Raw genomic sequence first — 26,915 nt, 5'->3', positions numbered from 1 at the left:
CCGAAAAATCACATTGAGCCTAAAAAGTGTGTTTTTGTTCTCAAATGGGACGGGGGGTGCATAACCTTGATTAATATACTTTATAAGTATCATGATTTGAAAAAGTGAACGACAAAACGTGCTCATTTTAGCCATTAATACTGACGTCTTCTTTTTGTTCAAACAAAACGAGCACAAATTGTTTCATTAATTTTTGAGTCGTAGATTACAGTGTTTTTATATTGTGCTCCTCACTTAATGTTCTTGAACAATTTTAATGTATTATTATTTACTGAGTTTCAAAAGGTTCAAGTCGGTCAAAAAAATGTTTGCAGTTTAAATAAATATTTTTTTTATAATAGAAAATGACTGTGAAGCGCTGGTATAGCATCTCACTGACCATATTAACATAATCAATGATCTTTAAGGTAAAGTCAAATATAAAAAGTCCAGTAATTTTAATGTTGACAAAAGTCACCCATTTTGATTTTTTAAAAGGATTTCATCAAATCTTCAGCTATCAAGCGTGATGATAATGAGTGAATACAGAGGAGTAATAATACTGTCATGACTACTGTACTGTACAGCAGGGGTTTGCGGCAGCTATCGATCATTTTAGTAATCGATTAATCGGATAACACAGCTTATAGTTTCAATGTATAGTAAAAGGAAAACGACCTTTCTGCTTTCCATAACTTCCTTTTCCACCTAATAAATACACAACATCAACATTGACATTGCCCTTTAAACAGGTGTGCATTTATTATTTGCCAAACTGCCAATTGCTGCCCCACAGATCACAACGTTGTACAGAAACTGTTTCCAATTATTTCAAGTTCCAGGCACTCCATGCGGGCCGCATTTTATGAATTTCTATTAGTTACACTCAAAATTGTTACGGAGCAACAGAATATGAATATTTTTTATAATTCAATGAATGATTTCATCCCTAGTCTTAACCTTTTTCTCTGAGGAGCGCACAATAAAAAATGCTTCGGCCATTTTGATATTTTTTATGGAAGACAGTTTTTGCCACTAAAAAAATAAAAAAAACTCCAATGGAAAGTCATAATTATGTGATATAGACTCAACATTTTAAGATAAAGTTGAAATTGTGAGATTAAAAAATCTAAATGATGTAACAAAATGTCATAATTATGAGATAAAAAGTCATAGTTATGAGATTATACGTCAATTATGACTTTTCATATCAGATTGAAGTCGAAATTTTGAGATAAAAAGTAATAATCATGAGATTAAAAAAAAAAAGTCGTAGTTATAAATTAAAAAGTAGAAATTATGAGATAAAAAGTCATAATTGTGAGTTATAAAGTCGAAACTATAGGATAAAAAGTCATAAATATGAGATACAAAATGTTTTAATTAAGAGATTAAATAGTCATAAATATGAGATAACAAGTCATAATTATGAGACAAAAATTTTAAATTATGAGATAAGTCATAATTATGAGAAAAAAGTCATAATTGTTTAAAGTGAAAAGTCATAATTATGAGATTTTTTTTTAAATCGAAAATTTGAGATAAAGTCGAAATTACAAGGTAAATAGCCATAGTTATGAGATTTAAAAAAAAATTAGAAAGCCGAAATAATGAGATTAAAATTCATAATTATTACATAAAAAGTCATAATTATGAATTAAAATGAATCATTTTGAGATAAGAAGTCAGAATTATGATATAGAAAGTCATAAATATGTGATGAAATGTCGAAATGTTAAAAAAAGTAATTATGAGCTAAAAGTAATTATGAGATTAGTCGAAAAAAATCAAGAAATAAAACGTATGAATTATGAGATTAAAAAGTCATAATTGTGTGATACGAAATAGTTAATTCTTTAGATGAATTGAAATTATGAGATACAAATTCATAATTGTGGGATAGGAAAGTCAAAATTATGATATATCGATAAATAAGTAAATACAGTACAGTACGTGAAGAAGGGTGTGTGACGTAATTACGTACGTTGCGTGTTGACGTCATGGCGACAAACCTCTTAAATCCTTTGTGTTAACCAGGACTACTTGGCTTCGGTTGTGTGAGGGCAGTACAGCAAGACAAATCAGCGTAGGGCGTGTTTTTTTTTTTATTAAAGACAAATGATTGCTTCAACAGTTAGACCTTTTTGAAAGAGCATTTTCAGAGTCTTTAGATGACATTATCAAGCAGAACAGGCAGCAGAGAGGTGGCGGCAGGGGCGGATATATAAATTAAAAAATGGAAATTATGCGATAAAAAATCATAATTGTGAGATATACGTCGAAACTAGAGGATAAATATGAGATTAAAAAATCGAAATTTTGAGATAAGAAAATTGAAATTGTGAGATTCAAAAGTCTGATTTATAATTAAATGATAAATGGGTTATACTTGTATAGCGCTTTTCTACCTTCAAGGTACTCAAAGCGCTTTGAAAGTGTTTCCACATTCACCCATTCACACACTGATGGCGGGAGCGGCCATGCAAGGCGCTAACCAGCAGCCATCAGGAGCAAGGGTGAAGTGTCTTGCCCAAGGACACAACGGACGTGACTAGAATGGTAGAAGGTGGGGATTGAACCCCAGTAACCAGCAACCCTCCGATTGCTGGCACGGCCACTCTACCAACTTCGCCACGCCGCCCCCATTTATGAGATAAAACGTTGAAAATTTGAGATAAATAGTTAATTATGAGACAAAAATGTTTTAATTATGAGACAAAAAAAATTTAAATTATGAGATAAAAAGTCATAATTATGTGATTTTTAAAAATGTATATCGAAAATTTTAGATAAAATTGAAATTATAAGGTAAAAAGCCATAGTTGTGAGATAAATAAAAAAATCTAAGATAAATCGAAATTTTGAGATAAAAAATAATAATTATGAATGGGGTCAGAATTATGAGATAAGAAGTCATTCAAATCTGAAAAAGCCAGAATAATTAGATAAAAAGTCATAATTATTACATAAATCATAATTATGAATTAAAATGAATAATTTTCAAATAAGAAGTCGAAATTATGATATAGAAAGTCATAAGTATGTGATGAAATGTCGAAATGTTGTGATAAAAAGTAATTATTATGAGATTAGTCGAAAAAAATCATGAGGTAAAACATTGAAATTATGAGATTAAAAAGTCATAATTATGTAAAAAAAAAAAAGTTAAATCTTTAGAAAAATTGAAAGTATGAGATAAAATATAATTGTGGGATAAGAAAGTCGAAATTATGAGATAGCGATAAATGAGTAAATACAGTACAGTACGTGAAGAAGAGTTATCGTGTGTGTGACGTAATTACGTACGTTGCGTAATGACGTCATGTCATTACGCAAGTAATGGCAGTACAGCAAGACGAAACAGCGTAGGGAGTGGGTGTATTTTTTTTAAAAAGACAAATTATTTCTTCAACAGTTAGACCTTTTTGAAAGAACATTGTGACCGACAAAATGGATATGTCTTTAGATGACATTATCAAGCAGAACAGGCAGCAGAGAGGTGGCGGCAGGGGCGGATTATTAATTAAAAAGTGGAAATGATGACATAAAAAGTCATAATTGTGAGAGATATAACGTCAAAAATAGAGGATAAATATGAGATTAAAAAATCTAAATTTTGAGATAAGAATGTTGAAATTATGAGATTCAAAAGTCATATTTATGAGAGGAGCCAGATGAGGTGGTTCAGGCATCTGCTCAGGATGCCACCCGAACGCCTCCCTAAGGAGGTGATTAGGGCACGTCCGACCGGCAGGAGGCCACGGGGAAGACCCAGGACACGTTGGGAAGACTATGTCTCCCGGCTGGCCTGGGAATGCCTCTGGATCCCCCGGGAAGAGCTGGACGAAGTGGCTGGGGAGAGGGAAGTCTGGGCTTCTCTGCTTAGGCTGCTGCCCCCGGGACCCAACCTCAGATAAGCGGAAGAAAATGGATCGATAGATGGATTTATGAGATAAAACGTTAAAAATTTGGGATAAAAAGTCAATTATGAGACAAAAATGTTTTAATTATGAGACAAACTATTTTAAGTTATGAGATAAAAAGTCATAATTATGAGACAAAAGTCATAATTGTTAAAAGTGAAGTCATAATTATGAGATTTTTTACAAAAATATATAGAAAATTTGAGATAAAATTGAAATTATAAGGTAAAAAGCCATAGTTGTGAGATAAAAAAAAAATCATAGATAAATCGAAATTTTGAGATAAAAACTAATAATTATTAAAGGAGTCGGAATTATGAGCTAAAAAGTCATGAGATAAAAAAAATCTAAACTTTGAGATGAAAAAAAATAGAAATTATGAGATTAAAAATGCGAAAATCTGAAAAAGACGGAATAATGAGATAAAAAGTCATAATTATTACATAAATCATAATTATGAATTAAAATGAATAATGTATAGATAAGAAGTCGAAATTATGATGTAGAAAGTCATAAATATGTGATGGAATGTCGAAATGTTGTGATAAAAAGTAATAATTGTGAGATAAAACGTCGAAATTATGAGATTAAAAAGTCATAATTATGTGATAAAAAAATAGTTAAATCTTTAGATAAATTTAAATTATGAGGTAAAAAAATCACAATTGTGAGATAGGAAAGTCGAAATTGTGAGATAGCGATAAATGAGTAAATACAGTACAGTACGTGAAGAAGAGTCATCGTGTGTGTGACGTAATTACGTAAATTGCGTAATGACGTCATGTCGACAAACCTTTTAAGTCCTTTGTGTTAACCAGGACCAGTTGGCTTCGGTTGTGTGAGGGCAGTACAGCAAGACGAAACAGCGTAGGGCGTGGGTGTTTTTTTTTTTTAAAAAGACAAATCATTTCTTCAACAGTTAGACCCTTTTGAAAGAGCATTATGACCGACAAAATGGATATGTCTTTAGACGACATTATCAAGCAGAACAGGCAGCAGAGAGGTGGCGGCAGGGGCGGAAGAGGCCGAGGCCGCGGAGGCTCTGGCGGCGGCCGAGGAGGAGGAGGTGGCCCTGGGCGCCTTGGAGGAGTAGGCGGCGGCGGATATGGAGGCCGAGGCGGAGGATCTGGCCCCATGAGGAGCCGTCAAAACCTGAACCGCGCAAGAGGCAGACCGACGCCGTACAGCAGGGTATGAAGCTGCGTATACTCCAGCCAGCTTGCTAGCGCTCCACCTAGCTAGCTAGCTAACAGCCAATAAAATGGTCGCCACATTTGATGCTTGAGCATTAACGGAAAGTGTTTGCATAGTTTATCTGTCCCTCCCCGAAACACCCTTAAATTGTTTTTTCCCCCACAAGAAGATGCCCTCATTTTTTAAGAGCTAATGTGCTAGCCTGTTAGCTACAGGCAGCTCGTGGAAGGGCTAGTCGTCGCCATTTTGAATCAACGACGACAATCTATTTTTGGTCCAGGGCCAGTATCTGTGCTTTTTGTCCAAAGTTTCCTTTCGGCGGAGTGGGAAATCTTCCAATTCATCAAGAGAGCACCCAGTAATGATTTTTGTCATCGCGAAAGGAGCACCGTTGTTTATCAGTGACCAGGACGTCCTTTGTCCCGGGATTGGCTGGCGGGCTCCACGTCGAGGCCCCCTTTCGTCTTTCCCCGGTGTGGTGGATGGATCCGAGGACTTCAACCCCCTCTATAGTGTCCCAATAAAGATAACCGCCACCATCGTCTTGTATTTCTGTAGAAACACCGCAGACAAAGCCCTGGTTCAAAATGGCGTGTTCTCAAAATGGATGCCATAATTGCCTCTGGTTGTTTTCTGATCCATCCACATGCATCATGGACTTATGACATACCCCCCCCCCCCCCATCCAATAAAAGCCGTCCCCTTGGCTTTTAAAGAACTTTTGATCAGGCCTGGAAACATTTGGCCACCGCAGGAGGCAACTTCAGGAGGAGCCCACCCAGAAGATCATTTCTGGATAGCCTGGGGTGGAGGAGTTGATGTTAGCCTGTAGCATAGAGATAGTGTGAGTTGGGGACGATGTGTGTAAAATGCATCTTTGCTAGCTTATGCATGTGTTAAAGCGATACAGTCCAGAGATATATGAATACATTGCTTGTCGTGACGGGGTGGGCAAGGGGATAATGGCGGGACCCCGGCCCTGTTGGAAGTGGAGCGTCTGCTTGCCCCAACACCCAGCCGTGTGGACTCAGTGATTGACAGGCAAGCGGGATTCCTGAAGTCAGCAGGTGCGTTCTCTCGTCTGTTGCAGCCCAAACAGCTCCCAGATAAGTGGCAACACGACATGTTCGACAACGGCTACAGCGGCTTCAACGGCACAGCGGGTGGCGGCGGAGCCGGCGTGGAAACCGGCGGGAAGCTCCTCGTCTCCAACCTTGACTTTGGCGTTTCAGACGCGGACATTCAGGTACACTTGTCTCCCCGGGTTGCGTTTGTGTCAAAGAAAATAAGGCTGAGTTTTTTTGTCTTTGCTTTTCCAGGAACTCTTTGCCGAGTTTGGGACGTTGAAAAAGGCAGCGGTCCATTATGATCGCTCGGGAAGAAGTCTTGGGACGGCCGATGTCCACTTTGAAAGAAGGGCAGATGCGCTCAAAGCCATGAAACAGTACAATGGCATCCCGCTGGATGGTAAGAACTTTCTTCAGTTTGTATTAGGGATGGTCCGTGTATGTCGCGGCTATTCGTTTTTCATAAGGAATGCAAAAGTGATTTTACAAACTATTTTCTGCGGGCGTTTTTTGGTGGGATAATTAAAACAAAAACGGTAAACAGATTGTTATTTAGCATTAGTTAGTTATTTCTTTGGTTAGTGGTCAACAAAATAAACAGTTTTACATAAACAAACATTCATAAATTGAAAAATAATTAAATAGTTGTTACCCAGTGTCATTTGGACATAAGTGTAGATTGCACATGCTCAGTGTCTCTTGTTTCTAGCTGCGTTTCTATTGTAGTTTTTTGCAAAATTAAAGCACTATTTCAAAAATGTTGATAAACTACATTTGCGACTTGTGGGTGTTTCCATTAAAAGTGTGTTTTGCGTCATGAGCCGTAATTCTCGTAAAATCCATTTTGAGGAAGATATTGCAGCCGTGAAGTCATTAGGTGACAGAGGCAGCGGGTGATCACTCAAAGGCAACGTCCTCACGTATGGCAGAGGCCACGAATAAGGCATTTTTAAAGTAGAGTTGTGAATGAAGAATTAACAAATTGTGGGTTCAAGGGCCCCCTCGACGTTGTTCGGGCATGTGGGTCTCACCAAGTCCACGGGTCGGTCTTTATTGCCTGTGCCGCTTCCTCCGGCCGACTTGGAAGCGAGACCAAGTCTGCTCTAGTTGTCGTGCATCGGCGCCCTGCCTGTTCAGTGTTCAGGTGCCCTGTAAATGCGAATTGTTTCCATCATGCTTTTGCGAAACACTTTAATATCGAAACGTTTCAAAAACCACCTTGTGTTTTAGCCATATTTGAGAGGTTTTTCAAAACATGTGATTCCATTATCCCACATAAATTCCCCTGTTGTGGTGTAAATAAAAGTCCATCCTATCCTATTACCAGTTTCTTTTAGCAATATTTAGGTCTTACAACTTTTTTAGGAGTAATGGGAACGCAGCTACTAAGTGACCTGAAACCACAACAGAAGACGGAAGTGTACAGTATTATTTAAACATATATGAAATCTGTAACAAATATCTTACATTTAAAAAAACAAACAAAAAAAACCTAGAGCTGTGCAAATAACCAATGTAAAGAAAAACATGCTTACTCTGGCAGGAAATCTAGGCCTAAAACTTCATAGTATTACATGAAAACAGGTTTAATAAAGACCTGTGCAAATAACAAAAATATAAACAAAACTAAACTTTTATTGGAATGCACACAATTATGGCCTTTAAAAATGTTTGTGTAATGTCTGATTTAGAAGGAATATTTATGATTGTTGACATGTAGGTAAGTTTGACTTTCATGCTATTTGTGTTAAGCTCAGCGCAGCTACAATCCAACCGAACATGTAGGTAAGTTTGACTTTCATGCTATTTGTGTTAAGCTCAGCGCAGCTAGCAATCCAACCGAACAGTTATTTGACACGCATAAAAAAGACACCAACTTTGACGATACAAGCAACATTATTAGGATGAGAGCGGAGCAATTGTGACGTTTTGGATTTAGATTAATTAGTTATAGAGAAAAAAGAAAATTGTGACATGCAACCCAAACATTGCATCCACATAAGATACCTAGCAAGGGTTTTAATTGGCCACATTTATAATAAAAGCTAACCGCATTACAAAGCTACTAGTGTTATGGGGCTAATACCATTAACATACCTTGGTTGTCAGACATGTTGAGTTTTGTCCACTCACGGCGCAGAGAAGAGTAAATGGCCATAAAAAAGCATTATTAAAAGATAACTGACAATATTGTCCTTAAATACATATCGCTTTCTATAAATAACTGTAGAACTTGTAATACTGCTATATCGGCCGGCCCTAAAAGTGACTCATTTTATTGACTCTATCGAGCAGGCAAACCGGTGTTGCTCTGCGTCATTCACAGATGAGGACACTGACAAGAGACACTGCGCATGTGCAACTTAAAGGCGTGTGAAATTTCACAAAAACGCGGGAAGCCGCATTTTTAAACATAAATATTCTTGTAAAAAATATCACTTCCAGGTTTTTTGTGATTCTCAAACTGCGGTACGTGGGCTCCATCTATTGGTATGCCAAAGAATCACTTAATCAAGTGATGAGTGTTTTATTTTCTGATATTGACAGTTTTACTTATCAAACTGTGTAATGTTACTGTGGCCAAAAGCATAAAATATACTTAAAATAAAATAAACCACTGCCTTGTTTTCAATGAGTATTTGGGTTTACTACGCTACTGTATTTTAATGTTGGTCATTATAGTGGTACTTTTTTGAAAAAAGTTTAAAAACCACTGTTTTAGAGATGTCATTAGTAGCCAGGGAGAAGGTATATTTTTGATGTGACTGTAAACAGGTCCCAACACTGGAAGTTTTGAGGGGGCGTGGCCAAATGGGAAATGTTTTGAGTTCTTTGCATGCCTGTTTTAGACTTTTGCATTACGTTTTAAGTAATAATGTTAGTAAATGATCGACTAAAAACCTAAAGATTCACTGGTACATTATGAAAGACAGCCGAAGAAGTTTGGTAGATGATAATAAATCTAGAGGTAAAATATAATGTAGATATGCACACAATTTCAGAAAATGTACTTTTATTTTTCAACATTTTCTTTTGGGTTGGTGTGGAAGCACTTCATGCTGATAGAAATCTTCCTTTTTTTCTCCTCAAAGCTTTTTTTTCTCCTCAAAGGGTGCTCCCTTCCCCGCTTCTACCTTTATGTCCAAACAGGGAATAGAGAAAATAGTTTTCCACTAGTTTTAATTACCATTTTAGGATAATGGATATCCATCCACTTGCCGTTTTTTTATCAACCAAAAGGGGGGAGGTAAATTGATTTTTATGTTCAACATTTTTTCTTTTCCAAACAAAACGGATGGCTGTGACATACACGGACCAGGGGTGAACAAAGTCAATTCACTCCAGAATCACAATTCCTATTTATTCCTATTATAATAAAACAATCCATAATTTTTTTTAAATTGATTTAGAAAAAAATCTGTATTTTATAGGAATCCTTTTTTAAAGACATTTGTAAATGCAGATTCCTTATTGAAAATACCTTTAAGGACCTATTCATGCAACCATAAGTTTTTCTAACCTGTTCTAAAAAATTGGTTATTATAATTGTTATATCGAATAATGAAATGTGCGAATCACTTCTGAATTGAATCATTGGGTGCTCAAAGATTGACACTCTGCATATGCTATTTTTCTAGTGGTAAACCTCCATGTTTTGTCTGTGCAGGGAGGCCCATGAACATACAGCTCGTCACATCACAGATCGACACACAGAGGCGGCCGATGCAGGGGTAAGGTTTAGTTTTTTTGTAAAGACCTCCCAAGCCTTAGTGTATGACAATTGTATTGAATTGTTTTTAATCTTTCCAGCATGAACAGAGGCGGCGGAATGAACAGAACCCGCGGGGGCAACTATGGCGGCATGCAGAGGGGTCGTGGTGGACGCGGGGCTGGCGGTGGCTTCAGAGGACGGGGGCGAGGCGGCCGAGGGGCCGGTAACAAGCAGTCGCTCTCGGCAGAAGAACTTGACGCCCAGTTAGACGCCTACAATGCTAGAGTGAGTGCATCAGTTTATGTGCTGCATGCTTTAAAAAATATATATATATTCATATTGTTTCTGTTTCTCAGATGGACACCAGCTAAGACGTCTTGCTGCTGTCCCGTGGTCATCCTATCCTGGCTGCACAGAAGGATGTCTGTTACAATAGTGCAGATTGTTTTACACATGGTTGTCCTGATGTGATTTTGGTCATTGATTGCTCCAGCCTCTTTTAACTGCTCTGAAGTGTTTTATACTTTTTTTTCTCCTTTTCTGATGAAAATGGTTTTGTCTGTAGGTTGAAAGTTGACATTTCCAAGTCCATTCCTCCAAACTTGTAGTAAATGAAACTTGTAATAAAACCTGCAGTGTATATTAACCAGATCATGTTTCCTTTGTGTCATTTCTGTGTGATGAAAACTACAATATAGTCATTAATATTTACTTATTTAGTGTAATTGTACTTTTTAGAGGACGTGCAACGCTCAACATTGGATTGTAATGCCATAGAATGCCATGCAATGTTAGATTACAGACATACAGTATATACTGAAGGAACATTAATTTATCACACATTTTTACTGTAAAATAGTACAACCATGCACACAATAGGTACACTAGATTGTTATACGTCCATGCAGTAATATAGATTGGCCACTAGATATCCCCACGTGGTCAATCGTATGCGGAAGAGAAGTTTAGATGCAACTAAAAATGAACGTTTCCGCAAAATAGTACCATGTAAGGCTCAAGAACTACGAACAAAAGCCTAAATCACATACTATTCCCTCAACTTATGACGTGTTCTTACATTTTGCTTCATAGTTACGTGTACAATACAATACGTATAGTTTTCCTAGGTGTTGTCGTGCAAATGATATAGTACTTCCGGTTGTCCAAACAATTGTGCTAAGCGCATATCACTTTCTACAACAGTAAATCATTTTTGTGAAGAAAAAGCAAACATGAAACAACAAATGTCAGTAGGTCGTCATGGCCTGTGGAAACCACACTTTTTTCTTGACCAAGGACCGTTACTTTTATTTTGAAGTTAATCCACCGGACGTTGTTTCACCCGTCCGCGGGAACGCTCACATTTTCCTGTGTCACTCCACTTCACCCCCCTCTCGCCGACGTTCTCAACAGCTTCCAGCCTTCCGGAGGTATAAACGGTAAGATTCAATGAAACATTCGATAAACTCTCGCGGAAGTAGCTTTGATTTATCACTAGTCAATGTTGCTTTGGTGCATTTAGCGAGTTTTTGTAGGGGAATGTCTGCCCGCTCTACCCGAGAAATAATGACCTGTTTTAGTTGGGCAAAGATCAACTTCCTGTTGCGAGGGAGTTTTACAATATCCATTACTGCCAATATAGAGACGTTTAATGTGTTTTTTTGTGATATTTGTTCACCAAACTTGATGAAGTCTTCTATTGAATTATTCATTAAGCAGCGTGTTTTGCGTAAACCCTACTTTTTTTCATGTCCGGGTGTAAAAACTGGTCTTGAAAGTTCTAGAAGGAATCATGGCGACCACCATTTATTGTTTTTTTTCCACAATAATACGCTTGTTTTTAATGTTTTAATATAACAAGTAATTAGTTAATTAAAGTTGAATAAGTCGACCATTGTATTGTATTAGGTGTAATATGGCCGAAGTACAATATTATATGTCACTTCCTGGATTTCAACTTCTTTTTCTCACACCCAAACATGAATTTCTCATTCTTTAGATCAACACAATGATTATTCATGTTTGGCTTGGCTGTGCATATTATAATCACACCACCTTGAATCAAATGTGCTCCAAGTGATTATGGCTGATAGGTGATTATTCCAGAGATCAGCCATGCCCACAAATCCTGCCACCACTTGCCGCCTCGCTCCTGTCTTAAAGGGGAACTGCACCTTTTTTGGGAATTGTCTGCCATTCACAATCCTTATGTAAGATAAGCACACATGTGTTTTTCTTTTATTATGCATGCTAACTCGTAAATAAACTCTAGCAAGAGTCAGCTAACAATGGAGCTAATTGCAGTCGCTCTATTCCGCCTATAAAGCGCTTTAAAAAACATCCAAAAACCTCCGTACATTTTTAATATACACGTAAGTATACATGTAGAGTAGTAACATTCATAATGCATTCTAACTCGTAAATAAACACCAGCAAGAGTCAGCTAACAATGGAGCTAATTTGATTCGCTCTATTCCGCCTATAAAGCGCTTTAAAAACATCCAAAAAACTCCGTCAATATTTTATATACACGTTGTAAGTATATATGTCATGGAGTAACATTCATAATGCATTCTAACTCGTAAATAAACGTCAGCAAGAGTCAGCTAACAACGGAGCTAATTGGAGTCGCTCTATTCAGCCTATAAAGCGCTTTAAAAACATCCAAAAACCGCCATACATTTTTTATATACACAATGTAAGTATGTATGTAATGTAGTAACATTCATAATGCATTCTAACTCGTAAATAAACGCTAGCAAGAGTCAGCTAACAATGGAGCTAATTGGATTCGCTCTATTCTGCCTATAAAGTGCTTTAAAAACATTCAAAAACCTCTGTCAACTTTTTATATACACGCTGTAAATATATATGTCATGTAGTAACATTCTTAATAGCATGTAATATTTACATATTTTGCTCATTTTAAGCATACAGCGGTGTGTTAATTGCAAAGATCACGTTTTCTTTTCCCTTCAACAACAACCACGAAGCAACATGTAGCAGTAATGCTAAGATATACAAACTACAAACATAATAAAACAATCACTTACTGTACAATGTCTGACGAATGATGTTTATATCTTTCCGTTTAAACGAAAGAAAAGGTTTGTGTTTTTCTCGCCTTTTCCGGGTCTAAGTTGGATGTCAAAGTTTACCAACTTCTCGGTTTATGTCCACAACTTTCTACTATCCGGGTGAGAGGCTTTATTTATAATCGAGAATTAACTTTCACCGACTCAGAGGCGATGCAGCAGCTCAATGTGTCAATATAGCAGCATAAGCAAGTTAGCTCTCTGTGATCCCGGCGCCGCTAAAAATAGGTCAGTGTTTAGGTCACGAGATGTAAATGGAGTATTGCTGGCAGTTTTTGGATGTTTTTTATGGGGGCGATAGTGTATTCCAATTACGGTAGCTGCATTGTTGGCCACCTCGTACTTGCCATATTTTATGAGTTAGAATGCATAAATAAAGAAAACATGTGCTCTTGTCTCACATAAGGATTGTAAATGACAGACACAATTCCAAAAAAAGTGCAGTTCCCCTTTGATATTAAGCATTACGGTGGTAGTATTAGGGCTATTGTTTTTATGAGCGCTAACACAGAGGAACTACTTTTTCGGCACCGTGATCACAGAGGTAAGTAGCTACTGCACTGCAAAAACTGAAATCTAAGTAAGATTAAATATCTCAAATAAGGGTGATCTTTGCTTATTTTCTGTCTGATAAGGTAATTCTTCTCACTAAGCAGATTTTATGTTAGAGTGTTTTACTTGTTTTAAGTGTTTTGGTCCTAAATTATCTCAGTAAGATATTATAGCTTGTTGCTGAGATTTTATGACCTATATTGAGTAAAACATGCTTGAAACTAGAATATCAGGTGTTGCAAAGCTGTGTCATTAACACTCGCAAGTATAAAACTACTTTTTCAAAGTAATAATTTCTTATTTCAAGCATGAAAAAAAAATCATGACTTTGACACAATTGTGTTTCATATTAAAACAGATGACAGCCAAATGGACTTTGCTGTTTTATTTTCAATGAAACCATGAATTGATTAACGTGGACCCCAACTTAAACAAGTTGAAAAACTTATTCGGGTGTTACCATTTAGTGGTCAATTGTACGGAATATGTACTGTACTGAGCAATCTACTAATAAAAGTTTCGATCAATCAATCAAAAAAACAACAGAAAATACGTACTCATATAGTAGTATAGTTGTAATTAGTGAGAATATACTTATTTTTTGGGTTCATTGAGTTTAGCTAATTTGACTTGTTTTGGAAAGCCTTGACAAGCCAAATTTTCTTGTTCTATTGGCAGATAATTTTGCTTAGTTAAAATAAAATACCCCTATTTTTTGTTTTTGTTTTTCTTGTTTTTGAACACTGACTTTTTGCCGTATGCAGCTATGGACATGTACTGAGCTGCTGCCTCTCCTCTGAGTTGGTGAAATTAATTCTGAATTATAAATCAGGCCTCTCATCTGGATAGTAGAAGGTTGTGGCCATAAACCGGGAAGTTGGCGAAAAAACGATGAAAAGAAGCTTCTTTGTGCCCACTTTTTTTTTTTTATTTGCATGAAGATTAAGATTAATTCTTATTCTAAACGGGAAGATATAAACATCCAATCAGTCTGCAGTCCTGGCAATGCTAACAACACAGCTGCCTTACATGCAGAAAACAATGCAAAATATGTTTAAATGATAACAAAAAGAGACGGCATACACAAAATGAGGCCATGTTTTGGCGAAAATTTCCTTTGAAAAGTGGGGAGTACAAAAACCAATGCATCACTGTATACTAAAATCTTGTGATATACCGTAAATTCCGGATCATGTGTTACTTTCTTTCTACACTTTGACCCCTGCAGCTTATATAACGGTACAGCTAATTAATCAATTTTTCTTCGCCAATGGCCATAATGTTTTGTGTTCAATAGTTTTCATTAAACCCAACAAGACTCTAAAATCTTGTGTTATTGTTTGTGCTTTGGTTCCACCCTTTGGGCAAGTTCGCTCACTGCAGTTGTTGCGGGTTGAAAATGTACTTTCTGTTTTCATGTCTTAAACCGGAAGTAAAAACGTCCGTGGCGTTTCTGTTCAAAAGGATTCTTCATTCATCACTCCTAGCAACATTTGTAAATTTTACAATGTAACTACAACAATTCTTACTTGCTAAAGCGTCCCATGTGTGAAGTCTGTAGGAGTGATTTCATTCATATTTGTACGTGCTATCGTAATGTAATCAAGCTAGCGTTGTTAGCATTAGCTAATATGCTAAAACATTTACGAGTGTCTGTGTTAGTATTATCAACGTACGATGGTATTCTTTTTGTATTGTTTCAGTTTCACAAATTCCTCAGTAAATTCACCAAAACGTCACCGTGGAGTTATTGAGTCTGTTTAGCTGATTGGAGAGCTAGCTTCCGTAGCTAGTGGGTCCATGACGATGACTTCTGTTTTATTTGATTGGCTGTTTTACAGACACCGTTTGGAAACAATTTAATGTTTGTAAATAAATATTTGAAATATATTTCTGTGTAAATAACTCTTTATGCCAGCTTATATACTGAATATGCGGCTTACTGAAATTTTGTGGGTGCGACTTCTATACCGTGCACTCTATAGTCTGGAAAATACCGTACTTTGGGCCGACGATAGACCTTTTTAATACTGTCGTTATTTAATGATAATGCATGTTGATGACACATTCTAGCTGTGTCCGCAAATTTGACAGCAACAAGTGAACAAATGCAATGTAGCATTCTACCTAGCGGCTCCATGGTGCAAAGCCACTTCTAAGTCAGCAATCCTCACCTCCATGGTGGAAAATACACTACATTTCTTAAAAGTATCATCCCTGGAGGATGAGGAATAGCTAAACGTGCTACACTACATGATGTAGCAGGATAAGCTAACTACAAGCTAGAGCTCTTGAACATAAACAAAGGTGAGCGGATGGATACAAATATCGACAGCAACGATACCAAGTATAATATCTTAATTTGTTCAATACTACAGTGGTTAGATCAATATTTTTTTAAATACAAATATATTTTGTTCTTGTCATTGTTCACAAACTCGGCAAATAAGTTTCTGCACACAGGAGGGCTTTAAGGGCAAAAAAAAACCCCTAAAGGATTTAAATGAGTCAATAGTAGAAACTTATTTAAATATGTATGTATGTATTAGGGCTGCAACTAAAGACTCATTTGATAATCGATTAATCTGTCGATTATTACATAGATTAATCGATTAATAATCGGATAAAAGAGACAAACTACATTTCTATCCTTTCCAGTATTTTGTTGAAAAAAAACAGCATACTGGCGCCATGTTCTTTCAACTTGCCAAATAAAACAAGGAAGATGTTACAAAAATGCACACTTTTGACACCCCTGCTATAGATAATAAAAAATTAAATCTGATAAATCTATCGATAAAAAGCAGAGCCTGACGACGCATGCGCGTTTGTCACAATTCTCTCGCTCTCTCTGTCTCTCCCCCTCCCTCACGATTCAGAATGCTGCTGCGTGCACAATTTGTTGTGTTTTTAACCTTCTTAACCCTGAACGTTCATTGAAAATACACGCAACCCTAACTCAAAATGCCGGACATTTGAGGCATTTAAGAAACACAGACCGACAGCCCCGCAAAAGAGGACATGTCTGGTGAAAAGAGGACATATGGTCAGGACCTGTGTGTGTGTGTGTGTGTATGTATATATATATATATATATATATATATATATATATATATATATATATATATATATATATATATATATATATATATATATATATATATATATATATATATATATATATATATGTGTGTGTGTTTGTATATATATATATATATATATATATATATATATATATATATATATATATATATATATATATATATATATATATATATATATATATATATATATATATATATATATATATATATATATATATATATATATGTGTGTGTATATGTATATATAAATAATTTGATATTGTTGATAAATGTTGATGTTGTATTGTGATCAAAAATTGAATGATTCAGTGATGTTGACAATTTGATATGACTACCTGGTATTGAATTGATACCCAATTTTGTAGTATCCCCCAAAATGTATGTAAAGTATCCAGAGAAGAGAAACATAAGTGCCTCTTACATTGTACCAAAAGTGTAGATAGAAACAAGTTACAACACAAATAAGCAGATATCAACAAGTAGATTGATTAGTAGTTTTGAGAAAATGATACGACTGGAAATGATGTAATTTGTTACTACATATGTCAGTAACTAAATTAGGAGCCTTTGTAACCCCTTTTGAAATGCTTCTATTATCCTTTACATACAAAATAATGTACTGTGACATACAGTATATATATCTTTTTCAGGAGGCTGCAATTTTTAACATATCACCCTGTACTACTACTAATATTGTACAGTATAGTACAATATTAGTAGTAGTACATGCTGTCTCCATTTTAAAACCTTTATAAACTGTGCAGATAATGTTTCCATTCGTATTCTAACACTCGTAATATAAGTCCTAGTTAAGCACCGTAATATCAACACTCTTTTTAAACACTCTCATATCTTAATGGCTACTAAAGGTGGACGGGTATAAGAAAAAAAGCGTTTAATGGCCATGTAAGTGTAAAAAGAAGTTAACCACTCATGTAGTGTCAACATAATAAAACTTACTTTTGATAAACGACAACGCTTATCTAGCTTTAGCAGCCAAACCCCACTAGAGTCCAGTCTCTTCGGATTTCCACTTCCAGTTTTTGTGCCACTTTTGAGGCGTATTTGTCTTTTTGACCGCCGAGATGTTATGTGACTGTAGAAGAGTGTTATTTCCAGGGGCATTGAACGTGCAACCCCGTGATTACCTGGTGACTATTCATTTTTCAACTGGTGCTGATGGTCTGGCAATATTCTTCCCCAAACGGTCCTAACATGCCCTAGACCATCATGTCACGTCCCTGAGCGGGTGCGTGGATGTCTGCCAGCCCACAGGCACACATGGCCCAGTGTTTTCCAGGTTTGTGTGTCTGCCTTTGTGTGGTCGGAACACATCCTTCTTTAATTTACCGCTACATTTCAACCTCAAGCCAATCTGCATATCCATGCGAAACTACTGGCTTTAATCTATTGAAGAAAATATTATGGCCATTTTAGAAGGTGCTCCATTGTGTGGAAGTGATTGAGGATGAGGAGTAGACCTTTCATCCAGTACCTTGCTATCTTATTCTATGGCAGCTTCCTGCCACCACATGGAGGGACTATTTTTAAAGCTTCCTATGTGTTCTAGATCTTCCTGGGAAAGTACTCCTTTGTTTCTTTTCGTCCGTTTTTCTTGCGATGGGATTTTGACGCCTTTGCTAATGTACCCATTTCCTTATCGAAATCTGATAGCAACTTTTTAAGTCGTCGGTTAAAAGGAGCTCATCCACTCAAACCTGTTCCTCTTCCCTTTTGATTACATGACTTGTTTTGGACTTCCTGCGTATTGCTTCAGGTCTAGATGAGTTCTTGCTGCAGCACTTCCCCATTGCTCGACTTGGGCATCAACACTTACTGTAACTCGGTCTGCTTTTTTTTGCCCAGATGCATTGCTGTTGTCTTCCTTGTTTACAATATCAGTAAAGAGTCCAGACATGAATGACTAATTAAAGGTGACTCGATTACGCAGGTGGAGTTTTAGAACTACAAATTGTGCCTTGGCCTTGCTGCATGTGGTTTAGCAGTCAAGAGGATATGAATCATCAAGCTCTTGCAAGTCAAAGGAAGTTCTCGTAACTTTGAAAAGCAAAATGCCACGTAGCATTGTGTCATGTTTGACTTTAGAAGACTGAAGGTTCTATCTCAAAATCATTCAAATGTACCCATTCATTTTGATGTTGCCAGCATTGGGCCTCAAATGGCTCTGGACTTAATCCAGTTTATTATTTGGCACCCAAATGGAGGATGTGTGGATCTCATTAGAGTCAGTGCCATTATCTAGTCTCTGCATTATAATTTACCAAAAGGACAACAGGACCGGTATTCAAACTGGATAATTCACCACGACACACTTTAGGTCTCTGACTAGGTAGATAAGTAAGGTAACAGGGATGTACGCTAGCTTTTCACTTGTAGAACGGAAACATTTGTAAAAATTGTAGTAAGGAACATTTGTTGAAGCACAGAAAAAAATTTAGTAGCAATTAGGGCTGGGCGATATATCGAGTTTGTAAGATGTATCGATATATTTTTAAATAAGATATTAATTAGGAAAATATCGTAATATCGATATAATTGTGTTCACGTTAAAATGACCAAATGCCGCTTATTTGTTGTGTTCCTTGTTCTCCCTCGCAACACTTCATGAGCTATTAAACCCCTTCTCAACCCCTTTTTCAAATTAAAAAGAATTAACTTAAAAATCGAAGCTACGTAGCTTAACTACATTTCCCAGTAGCTCGGCAGTAGCTTCGCTACTTGTTAAACAAGTAGTGATTTCCGTAGCTTAGCTATTTTTAGACCCATGTAGTGGTTAGCTAAGCTACATGCTACAAAAGAAGAGAGCGGGAGAAGAGAAAGAGAACTGGGGCCGTACTTATCAAGCTTCTTAGAGTGCCATTTTACACTTAAGTCCTGAAAATTTGCGAAATTTAGTCCTACTCTCAAACTTAAAAATAAAAGCTTTTTATCAACGTTCTTAAGTCTAAGAATCACTCCTACTCTCCACGATATTTAAGAGACCTTCAGAGGTGTCTTAAATGGTTAGGAGTTGCCAGCAGGGGATGGCACTGAGGCGAGACACGTGCGCGAACGTTCATCTTTGTTTGATGACGAGCAGCTGATCAAACGGTATCGTTTAGACAGAGCAGGTATTATTTTTGTCACAGATTTAATAATTTTCGATTCCTTGTTGATTTCTGCATGTGGCTGCAGTGGACTAGTATATATAGAGCCACCCACACCAGTTTCAAATTAGTTGCCTAATTAATGAATTGGAAAGAAAATGTTATGAGAGTAGCGTATGTGTGTGGCACACACATACGCTAGGTTACAGCATGTGAGGTGAGTGACGTCAGTGAGTGTGTGGGCGAGAGAAGAGAGGGAGCGGTATTGTGAGTGCGGGCGGGGACTAGTTTGTTTTGTGTTGGATTGGCTGTGTGCAAGCAATCAATAAAGCAAGATTTGCAACTAATCGCCGGATTCATCATTCACTCTAAAGTCGTCCGCTGTGGAGACCCACTGCCGGGTAAAGTGAAGGGTGTTGCCCCGAGCATACATCCTGGAGAAGTGTCTCCCCTGCCTCTTTGTTACGGTCTGGGAGCAGGAAGCAGGAAAGGTGCAACAAAAAGGAAACATTTATTTTTGATTCATTGCCAATATTGTTTGTTTGTTTTGTATTATTTTGTAGTTTATTGTCAAAATATACACTCCCATTGTCCACTTAAATATTTCTAAGATATTTCTTTATTCTTAGACAAGGGATTCCCTTCCGTGATTGGTCATTTCTATGGACACAGAAATTACGTCACCTAAAATTCCGTTTACGGCACATAGTAATGTCGTAATTCAGCTCTGAGTGTGACACTTAAGATTCAGTCCTACACTTCGCTGAAAGTGTGAGTAAGACGCTTGATAACTAACTTTTGAGTGCAGCTTTCAGCGAAGAATTTATTTACTCTTAAATCAACTCTTAGCAGACTTCTTAGGAGTAATTCTAAGAAGCTTGATAAGTACGGCCCCTGGACTAGTGCAACTCCACGGGCAGGGGACAAAATATACGGGAAAGATCAATGATGAGTCACGATTGGTTAAGAGCACTTCCAAAATGACGACGAGAGAGTCGTAGAAGAGAGAATATTCAAGCGAAATGTACGGCGAAGTGAGGAAGATCATAACCGCACAATTAAGTAAAGTCATTTACTCTGCGCTGACCACTTCTAGTCGGACCACAGAACCGTACGTGTGTGACAGTCCATTACATCGTCGACTGGGAATTAAAAAGCGCCTGCCTGCAAATGTATTTTTTATCTGAGTTTGATACATGTTGTATTATTTGCACAGCTATGTTATTTATTTTATGTAGAAAGAATATTTTTCTATATCATTTATGTTATGTAATTTTGTACTACTTAAACAGTTTATTTTCTGTGCTGTTAATTAGGGATGTCCCGATCCAGGTTTTTGCACTTCCGATCCGATACCGATATTGTTTTTGCACTTCCGATCCGATACCGATACTGACCGATACTGGCCTATCCGAGCATGTATTAAAGTTTAAAGTTATTTAGCCTACTTAGTTGTCAGAATCATGTTGAAAAGGGTTTTAGTACTCTTGATAACAACTAGCCAGCTGAATTAGGGGAGTTTGAATAATACACAATGGTTGGTAACAAGAAACTGACCTGTTTATTCAAGGATAAACACATAATAGACAAAATTATACATGACAAACAGAAATGGCATCATTGAACTAGGGCTGGGCGATATGGCTTTTTTAAAATATTGCGATATTTTAAGGCCATATTGCGATACACGATATATATCTCGATATTTTGCCTTAGCCTTGAATGAACAATTGATGCATATAATCACAGCAGTATGATGTTTCTATGTGTTTTGATTGATTGATTGAGACTTTTATTAGTAGGTTGCACAGTGAAGTACATATTCCGTACAATTGACCACTAAATGGTAACACCCGAATAAGTTTTTCAACTTGTTTAAGTCTGGGTCCACTTAAATTGATTCATGATACAGATATATACTATCGGATATACAGGTATACTATCATCATAATACAGTCATCACACAAGATAATCACATTGAATTATTTACATTATTTATAATCCGGGGCGTGGAGGGGGGCGCCGGATGTAAGTGTCAAAAAGACAGCCAAAAGAGTTTGATATGAGAATACCGTATATTACCAAATAGTAGCCCGGGCGTTTATTTTACAAAATGGGGTCAGACCCCGGGCGGCTATTAGGACATGGGCGGTTATTTGCACAAGGCTTTTATTTATTTTTGCACCAGGCCATTATTTGGTTACAATGGTTACTGTCCAGTATTTTTTTTTCGTACAAACAATTTTAAATGTAAAAGCTATTGTAAACATACAAACAAAAAAACAAGACTATGAAAAGACAAGAGCTCAACATGGCAGTACTGCAAGAATTGTCAAATAGAATACCAATACTAAAAATAAATACACTTTTTAAATAAAGCAGCCTACCGGGAAAAATTAAATTATGGTACCAAGTACTCACGTATTAAAAAACACACCATCAAAACAGAACAATAATACTGTCACTTAAATAAAATAAAGGCTACAGTACTCCAAGTTTTAAATAAAGCAGCATACAGGAAAAATACAATTATGGTACCAAGTACTCTATAAAACCATCAAAACAATAATACTGCACCAAACGCAACCCCAAATGCAACTCAACCCCACTCATCATCCTCCTCCTCCTCTCCCTCACCCCCCTCATCATCATCCTCCTTTTCAATCACAAGTTCATTGAGGAACTGCTATTCCTCATCACTCTCCTCCTCTTCCTGAACCACAGCAGCAGCCTGCTGTCTAGCCCTCAACAGCATCTCTCTGCCTGCCTGACATGGCTGTCCCTCCTTGAGGCAGTAAATGAGCTGGTCCTCACTCCCATCAGCTTCCACCGTCAGCCCACACACCTTGTAGGATACCAGAAAGCAACATTCAGCTATGGCTACTGTTTGCAACACGGACACACACACACACACACACGATTAAGCCAGCCACTTGTTGCACCAAACACCACCCCGGTGTCTCTCGTGTCACTCGCGGTGGCATACAACTCCTTTGCCTTAATGCGGATCATTTTGCGGGACACACGGTGGTTCAGTCCACGTACGTGATGTATCCACTGACACAAATTAGCATCAAGCTCGTCGCTCACTTTCTTCCTACCTCCACCAGATAAGCGAGACAGTTTTCCATCGATTGCCGACTGAGATAGTAGTTCTCCCTTTTTTTGTTTCCATTCTCGTACACGTTTTGGGTCAACGTTAAACTGCCTGGCCGCTGCCAAACCAGAATTCTGCTCCGCATACTTCACAATCGCTAGCTTGAACTTTAAGTCAAACTTTCTCTTCTTCCCCCTTAAAATATTCCCGTCCATCAGTTGTGGTGTACCGGTATCCTGTTCATTCAACTCACTGCTACTGTTGCTTGCCATGTTGAAACTTTTCCTCGTGGGTTTGTTGTGTGTTACGCTATATGCGGTGACCCATTGCAATATGTTGATTACCCAGAATCCCCACGTGACGTCTGCTGTTACCGTAATGACCAGAATTATTGCACCTTTGCTTTTTTGATTGATTGATTGAGACTTTTATTAGTAGGTTGCACAGTGAAGTACATATTCCGTACAATTGACCACTAAGTGGTAACACCCGAATAAGTTTTTCAACTTGTTTAAGTCGGGGTCCAGTTAAATTGATTCATGATACTGATATATACTATCATATATACTATCATCATAATACAGTCATCACATAAGATAATCACATTGAATTATTACATTATTTACAATCAGGGGTGTAGAGGAGGGGGGGGGGGATATGGACATCAAGTAGTGGAGAGAGAGAGAGAGAGAGAGAGAGAGAGAGAGAGAGAGAGAGAGAGAGAGAGAGATCAGAAGGCATAAGAAAAAGAAAAAGTATCTGCATTTGATTGTTTACATTTGATTATTAGCAATCCGGGGAGGGTGTTAGTTTAGGGTTTTAGCTGCCTGGAGGTGAACTTTTATTGCGGTTTTGAAGGAGGGTAGAGATGCCCTTTCTTTTATACCTGTTGGGAGCGCATTCCACATTGATGTGGCATAGAAAGAGAATGAGTTAAGACCTTTGTTAGTTCGGAATCTGGGTTTAACGTGGTTAGTGGAGCATCCCCTGGTGTTGTGGTTATGGCGGTCATTTACGTTAAGGAAGTAGTTTGACATGTATTTCGGTATCAGGGAGGTGTAGCGGATTTTATAGACTAGGCTCAGTGCAAGTTGTTTAACTCTGTCCTCCACCTTGAGCCAGCCCACTTTAGAGAAGTGGGTAGGAGTGAGGTGGGATCTGGGGTGGAGGTCTAGAAGTAACCTGACTAGCTTGTTCTGAGATGTTTGGAGTTTAGATTTGAGGGTTTTGGAGGTGCTAGGGTACCAGGAGGTGCATGCGTAATCGAAAAAGGGTTGAACGAGAGTTCCCGCCAGAATCCTCAAGGTGCTTTTGTTGACCAGAGAGGAAATTCTGTAGAGAAATCTCGTTCGTTGGTTAACCTTTTTGATTACCTTGGTTGCCATTTTATCACAGGACAGGTTAGCCTCTAGAATGGAACCTAGGTAGGTGACCTCATCTTTCCTGGTGATAACAATGTCACCTACTTTTATGGTGAAGTCATTGACTTTCTTAAGTTTGATGTGGGACCCAAACAGGATGGATTCTGTTTTACCCAAGTGTATGGATAGCTTGTTGTCAGCAAGACAGGTGCAAGTTCTACAGAGCTCAGCACTGAGGATTTTCTCCACCTGTGACTTACTTGTCCTTGCCGGATACCAGCAAGGCAGAGTCATCCGCAAACAAAAACAATTCACAGTCGCATGCCGATGACATGTCGTTTATGTATATTAGGAACAGTAAAGGTCCCAATATACTGCCTTGGGGGACTCCACAGCTCACCGAGAGGGGGGGGGGGGGGGGGGGGGGACACGGTGCCGTTCACCTCTACCACCTGCTCCCTCCCCTCCAAGTAAGATTGCATCCAGCTCCATGAGGTTTTGTTAAATCCGATTGCTCTGAGCTTATCCAACAGTATAGCGTGGTTAACGGTGTCAAAGGCCTTCTGAAGGTCCAGCATGACCATGCCGCAGTATTTGCCCGCGTCCACCTCATGTTTGATGTGGTCGGTCAGATAGAGAAGGCATGTGTCAGTGGAGTGGTTAGTTCTGAAGCCGGATTGGAATTTGTACATGAGTTTATTAGTGGCAAGGTAACTATCGACCTGTTCATAAACTATTTTCTCCATTACTTTTGAAACGGAACTGAAAATAGAAACAGGTCGGTAGTTGCCAGGTTCCAATTTGCTTCCTTTTTTAAAGAGGGGAGTTACTCTTGCTATCTTAAAATCTTTTGGTACTTGGCCTTGTGTAATTGATAGGTTTATTATGTGCATGATGATCGGGGCAATGATGGAGGCAGAGTCCCTGAGGAATCTGGAGGGAATATTATCAAGGCCAGTGGCCTTGTTAGGGTGGAGCGCGCTCAATTTTTTAAACACCTCATCAGCTGTGACCATTTCTAATTTGAAATCATCGTTGGATACTCCTAGCTTTCTGTAGAAGGCTTTAATGTGTTCTACACCAAAGCGACCAGAGTGGTGGGACAGCTTGTTGACAAGAGTTGCGACTATGCTGGTGAAAAAGATGTTAAGTCTGCTAGCTACCTCCATTTTGTCAGTGATGAGGGAGTCACCCTCCTTGATGCTGATGTTGGTGAGTCTTGTTTTAAGTTTCTGGCTGCAAACAAGAAAGCTGGTTGTTGAGAATTTTCCAGAGCTCACGTGGCTTATTTGTGTTTTCCTCTATTTTGTCGTTAATGTAATTTTTTTTTAAGGATTTAGTCAGGTTGGTTGACTTATTTCTTAATTTATTGCATTGCTTTTTGAGAGTTGAAAGGAGTAATTTGAGGTTGATATTATTGGGTTGTTTATCTACTTCTGTTTTACATTTTTGGTATTCAGAGTATTTCCTGTCTCTGTCTTTTATGGCAGCTAATAGGTCCGGATTCATCCATGGTTCCGAGCGGGCTTTGATCCTGACTGTTTTCACGGGAGCCATGTCATTTAGTATCTTTAGGAACGCCGTTTTGAAGCGATCCCAAGCAACATCGACCAGGTTGCTCGCGAGCACAGGGGACCAGTCCCACTCATCTAATTTTAAATTGAAATTGTCATTGGAGTATTTTTTGAGGGATCTGGATTGGGCTGTTATGTGGCCATTGGCTTTAGGTTTAGCTATTTTACGGGTGCAGAAGGTTAGATAGTGGTCGCTGAGACCACAGATCATGACCCCACTATTTTTTATTTTAGGCCGGTTTGAAGTGAGAATGAGATCTATGGTTGATTGGGTGGAATCACACACCCTTGTGGGTAGCGCTATTAGCTGGGAAAGACTGTGCAGATTACAAAACTTGCTGAAGGATCTGAAGACAGGCGCATCTTTGCGTTGAATATCTGTGTTCAGATCCCCAGTTATAATTTTCTCCATGTTGTCTGTCCCTGCCAAGCATTCTTCCAAAGCCCCATAGAAATCACTCTGATTAGGGGGTCTATAAACAGTCCCTATTAGTACCGGCTTAGCGTTTTTAAATTTGATTTCCGCCCACACAGATTCCAGGTCATTGTGGTTAAGATCAGTGCGAGTTATGTATTTAATATCCTGGTGAATATACATACAAACGCCCCCACCGTGTTTATTCCTATCCTTTCTGATAACCGAAAAGTTTTGTATTTCTATCTCTGAGTCAGCTTATAAATTGGGTTTAATGAAAATGAAATCAATATGATTTTAATCTAAATTATGCAAATAACAGCCCATGGGTGGCTATTTGGACATAGGCGTTTATTAGGAAGAGGCTGTTAATTCACAAAATGGGCTCAGACCCCGGGCGACTATTAGGACAAGGTCGTCTATTTGCACAAGGGCGTCTATTTGGTAATATACGGTAAATCTAAAGTTAAAATATAGGGTAGAAATGCACCCATTTGCAGGAAATGTAGTCTTGATTTTCAAAATTTTCTTTCAATGCTTGCATGTCTACATTAAAACATTCTTCTTCATACTGCATTAATATATGCTACTTTTAAACTTTCATGCAGAGAAGGAAATCACATCTAAAAAAATCACTAATTTTTTCATACGGTTTTGATGTGGACATTTTTGCCTCGGCATTTTGATGGTGTGGGTGTGTGGCACCGAATGGAGATAAGCGTCTCGACAGACGTT

At 37.9% G+C, this 26,915-nt stretch overlaps 2 protein-coding genes across 2 annotated transcripts in view; both read left to right on the top strand.

Moving 5' to 3' along the window:
- The first annotated feature begins 4,689 nt into the window (after positions 1-4,689).
- LOC133652150 (THO complex subunit 4-like) lies at positions 4,690-10,526 on the top strand. The gene is made up of 6 exons (XM_062050577.1): positions 4,690-5,093; positions 6,187-6,342; positions 6,416-6,563; positions 9,831-9,894; positions 9,974-10,160; positions 10,232-10,526. The coding sequence occupies exons 1-6, from the start codon at positions 4,845-4,847 to the stop codon at positions 10,244-10,246; spliced, it is 819 nt and encodes a 272-aa protein (XP_061906561.1). The 5' UTR covers positions 4,690-4,844; the 3' UTR covers positions 10,247-10,526.
- Positions 10,527-11,156: 630 nt separating this feature from the next.
- Positions 11,157-26,915, top strand: part of LOC133652155 (rho GDP-dissociation inhibitor 1-like) — a 44,865-nt gene continuing 29,106 nt past the window's right edge. Inside the window, exon 1 of the mRNA XM_062050584.1 lies at positions 11,157-11,314. The gene's annotated coding sequence lies outside the window, so the exon portion shown is untranslated. The remainder of the gene's footprint in view (positions 11,315-26,915) is intronic.

This window comes from Entelurus aequoreus, linkage group LG06 (assembly GCF_033978785.1).
Source record: "Entelurus aequoreus isolate RoL-2023_Sb linkage group LG06, RoL_Eaeq_v1.1, whole genome shotgun sequence".
Classification (NCBI taxonomy): domain Eukaryota; kingdom Metazoa; phylum Chordata; class Actinopteri; order Syngnathiformes; family Syngnathidae; genus Entelurus; species Entelurus aequoreus.
The sequence above is the reverse complement of the archived record's forward strand: the minus strand, read 5'-3'. Positions and strand labels throughout refer to the sequence as shown.

What these genes read in the sequence shown, in the direction of transcription:
- LOC133652150 (XM_062050577.1), top strand. Translation starts at nt 4,845, where the DNA reads ATGACCGACAAAATGGATATGTCTTTAGACGACATTATCAAGCAGAAC. An exon ending in GACCGACGCCGTACAGCAGG is followed by an intron (nt 5,094 to 6,186) that starts GTATGAAGCTGC and finishes CGTCTGTTGCAG; the next exon opens with CCCAAACAGCTCCCAGATAA. An exon ending in CAGAGGCGGCCGATGCAGGG is followed by an intron (nt 9,895 to 9,973) that starts GTAAGGTTTAGT and finishes TAATCTTTCCAG; the next exon opens with CATGAACAGAGGCGGCGGAA.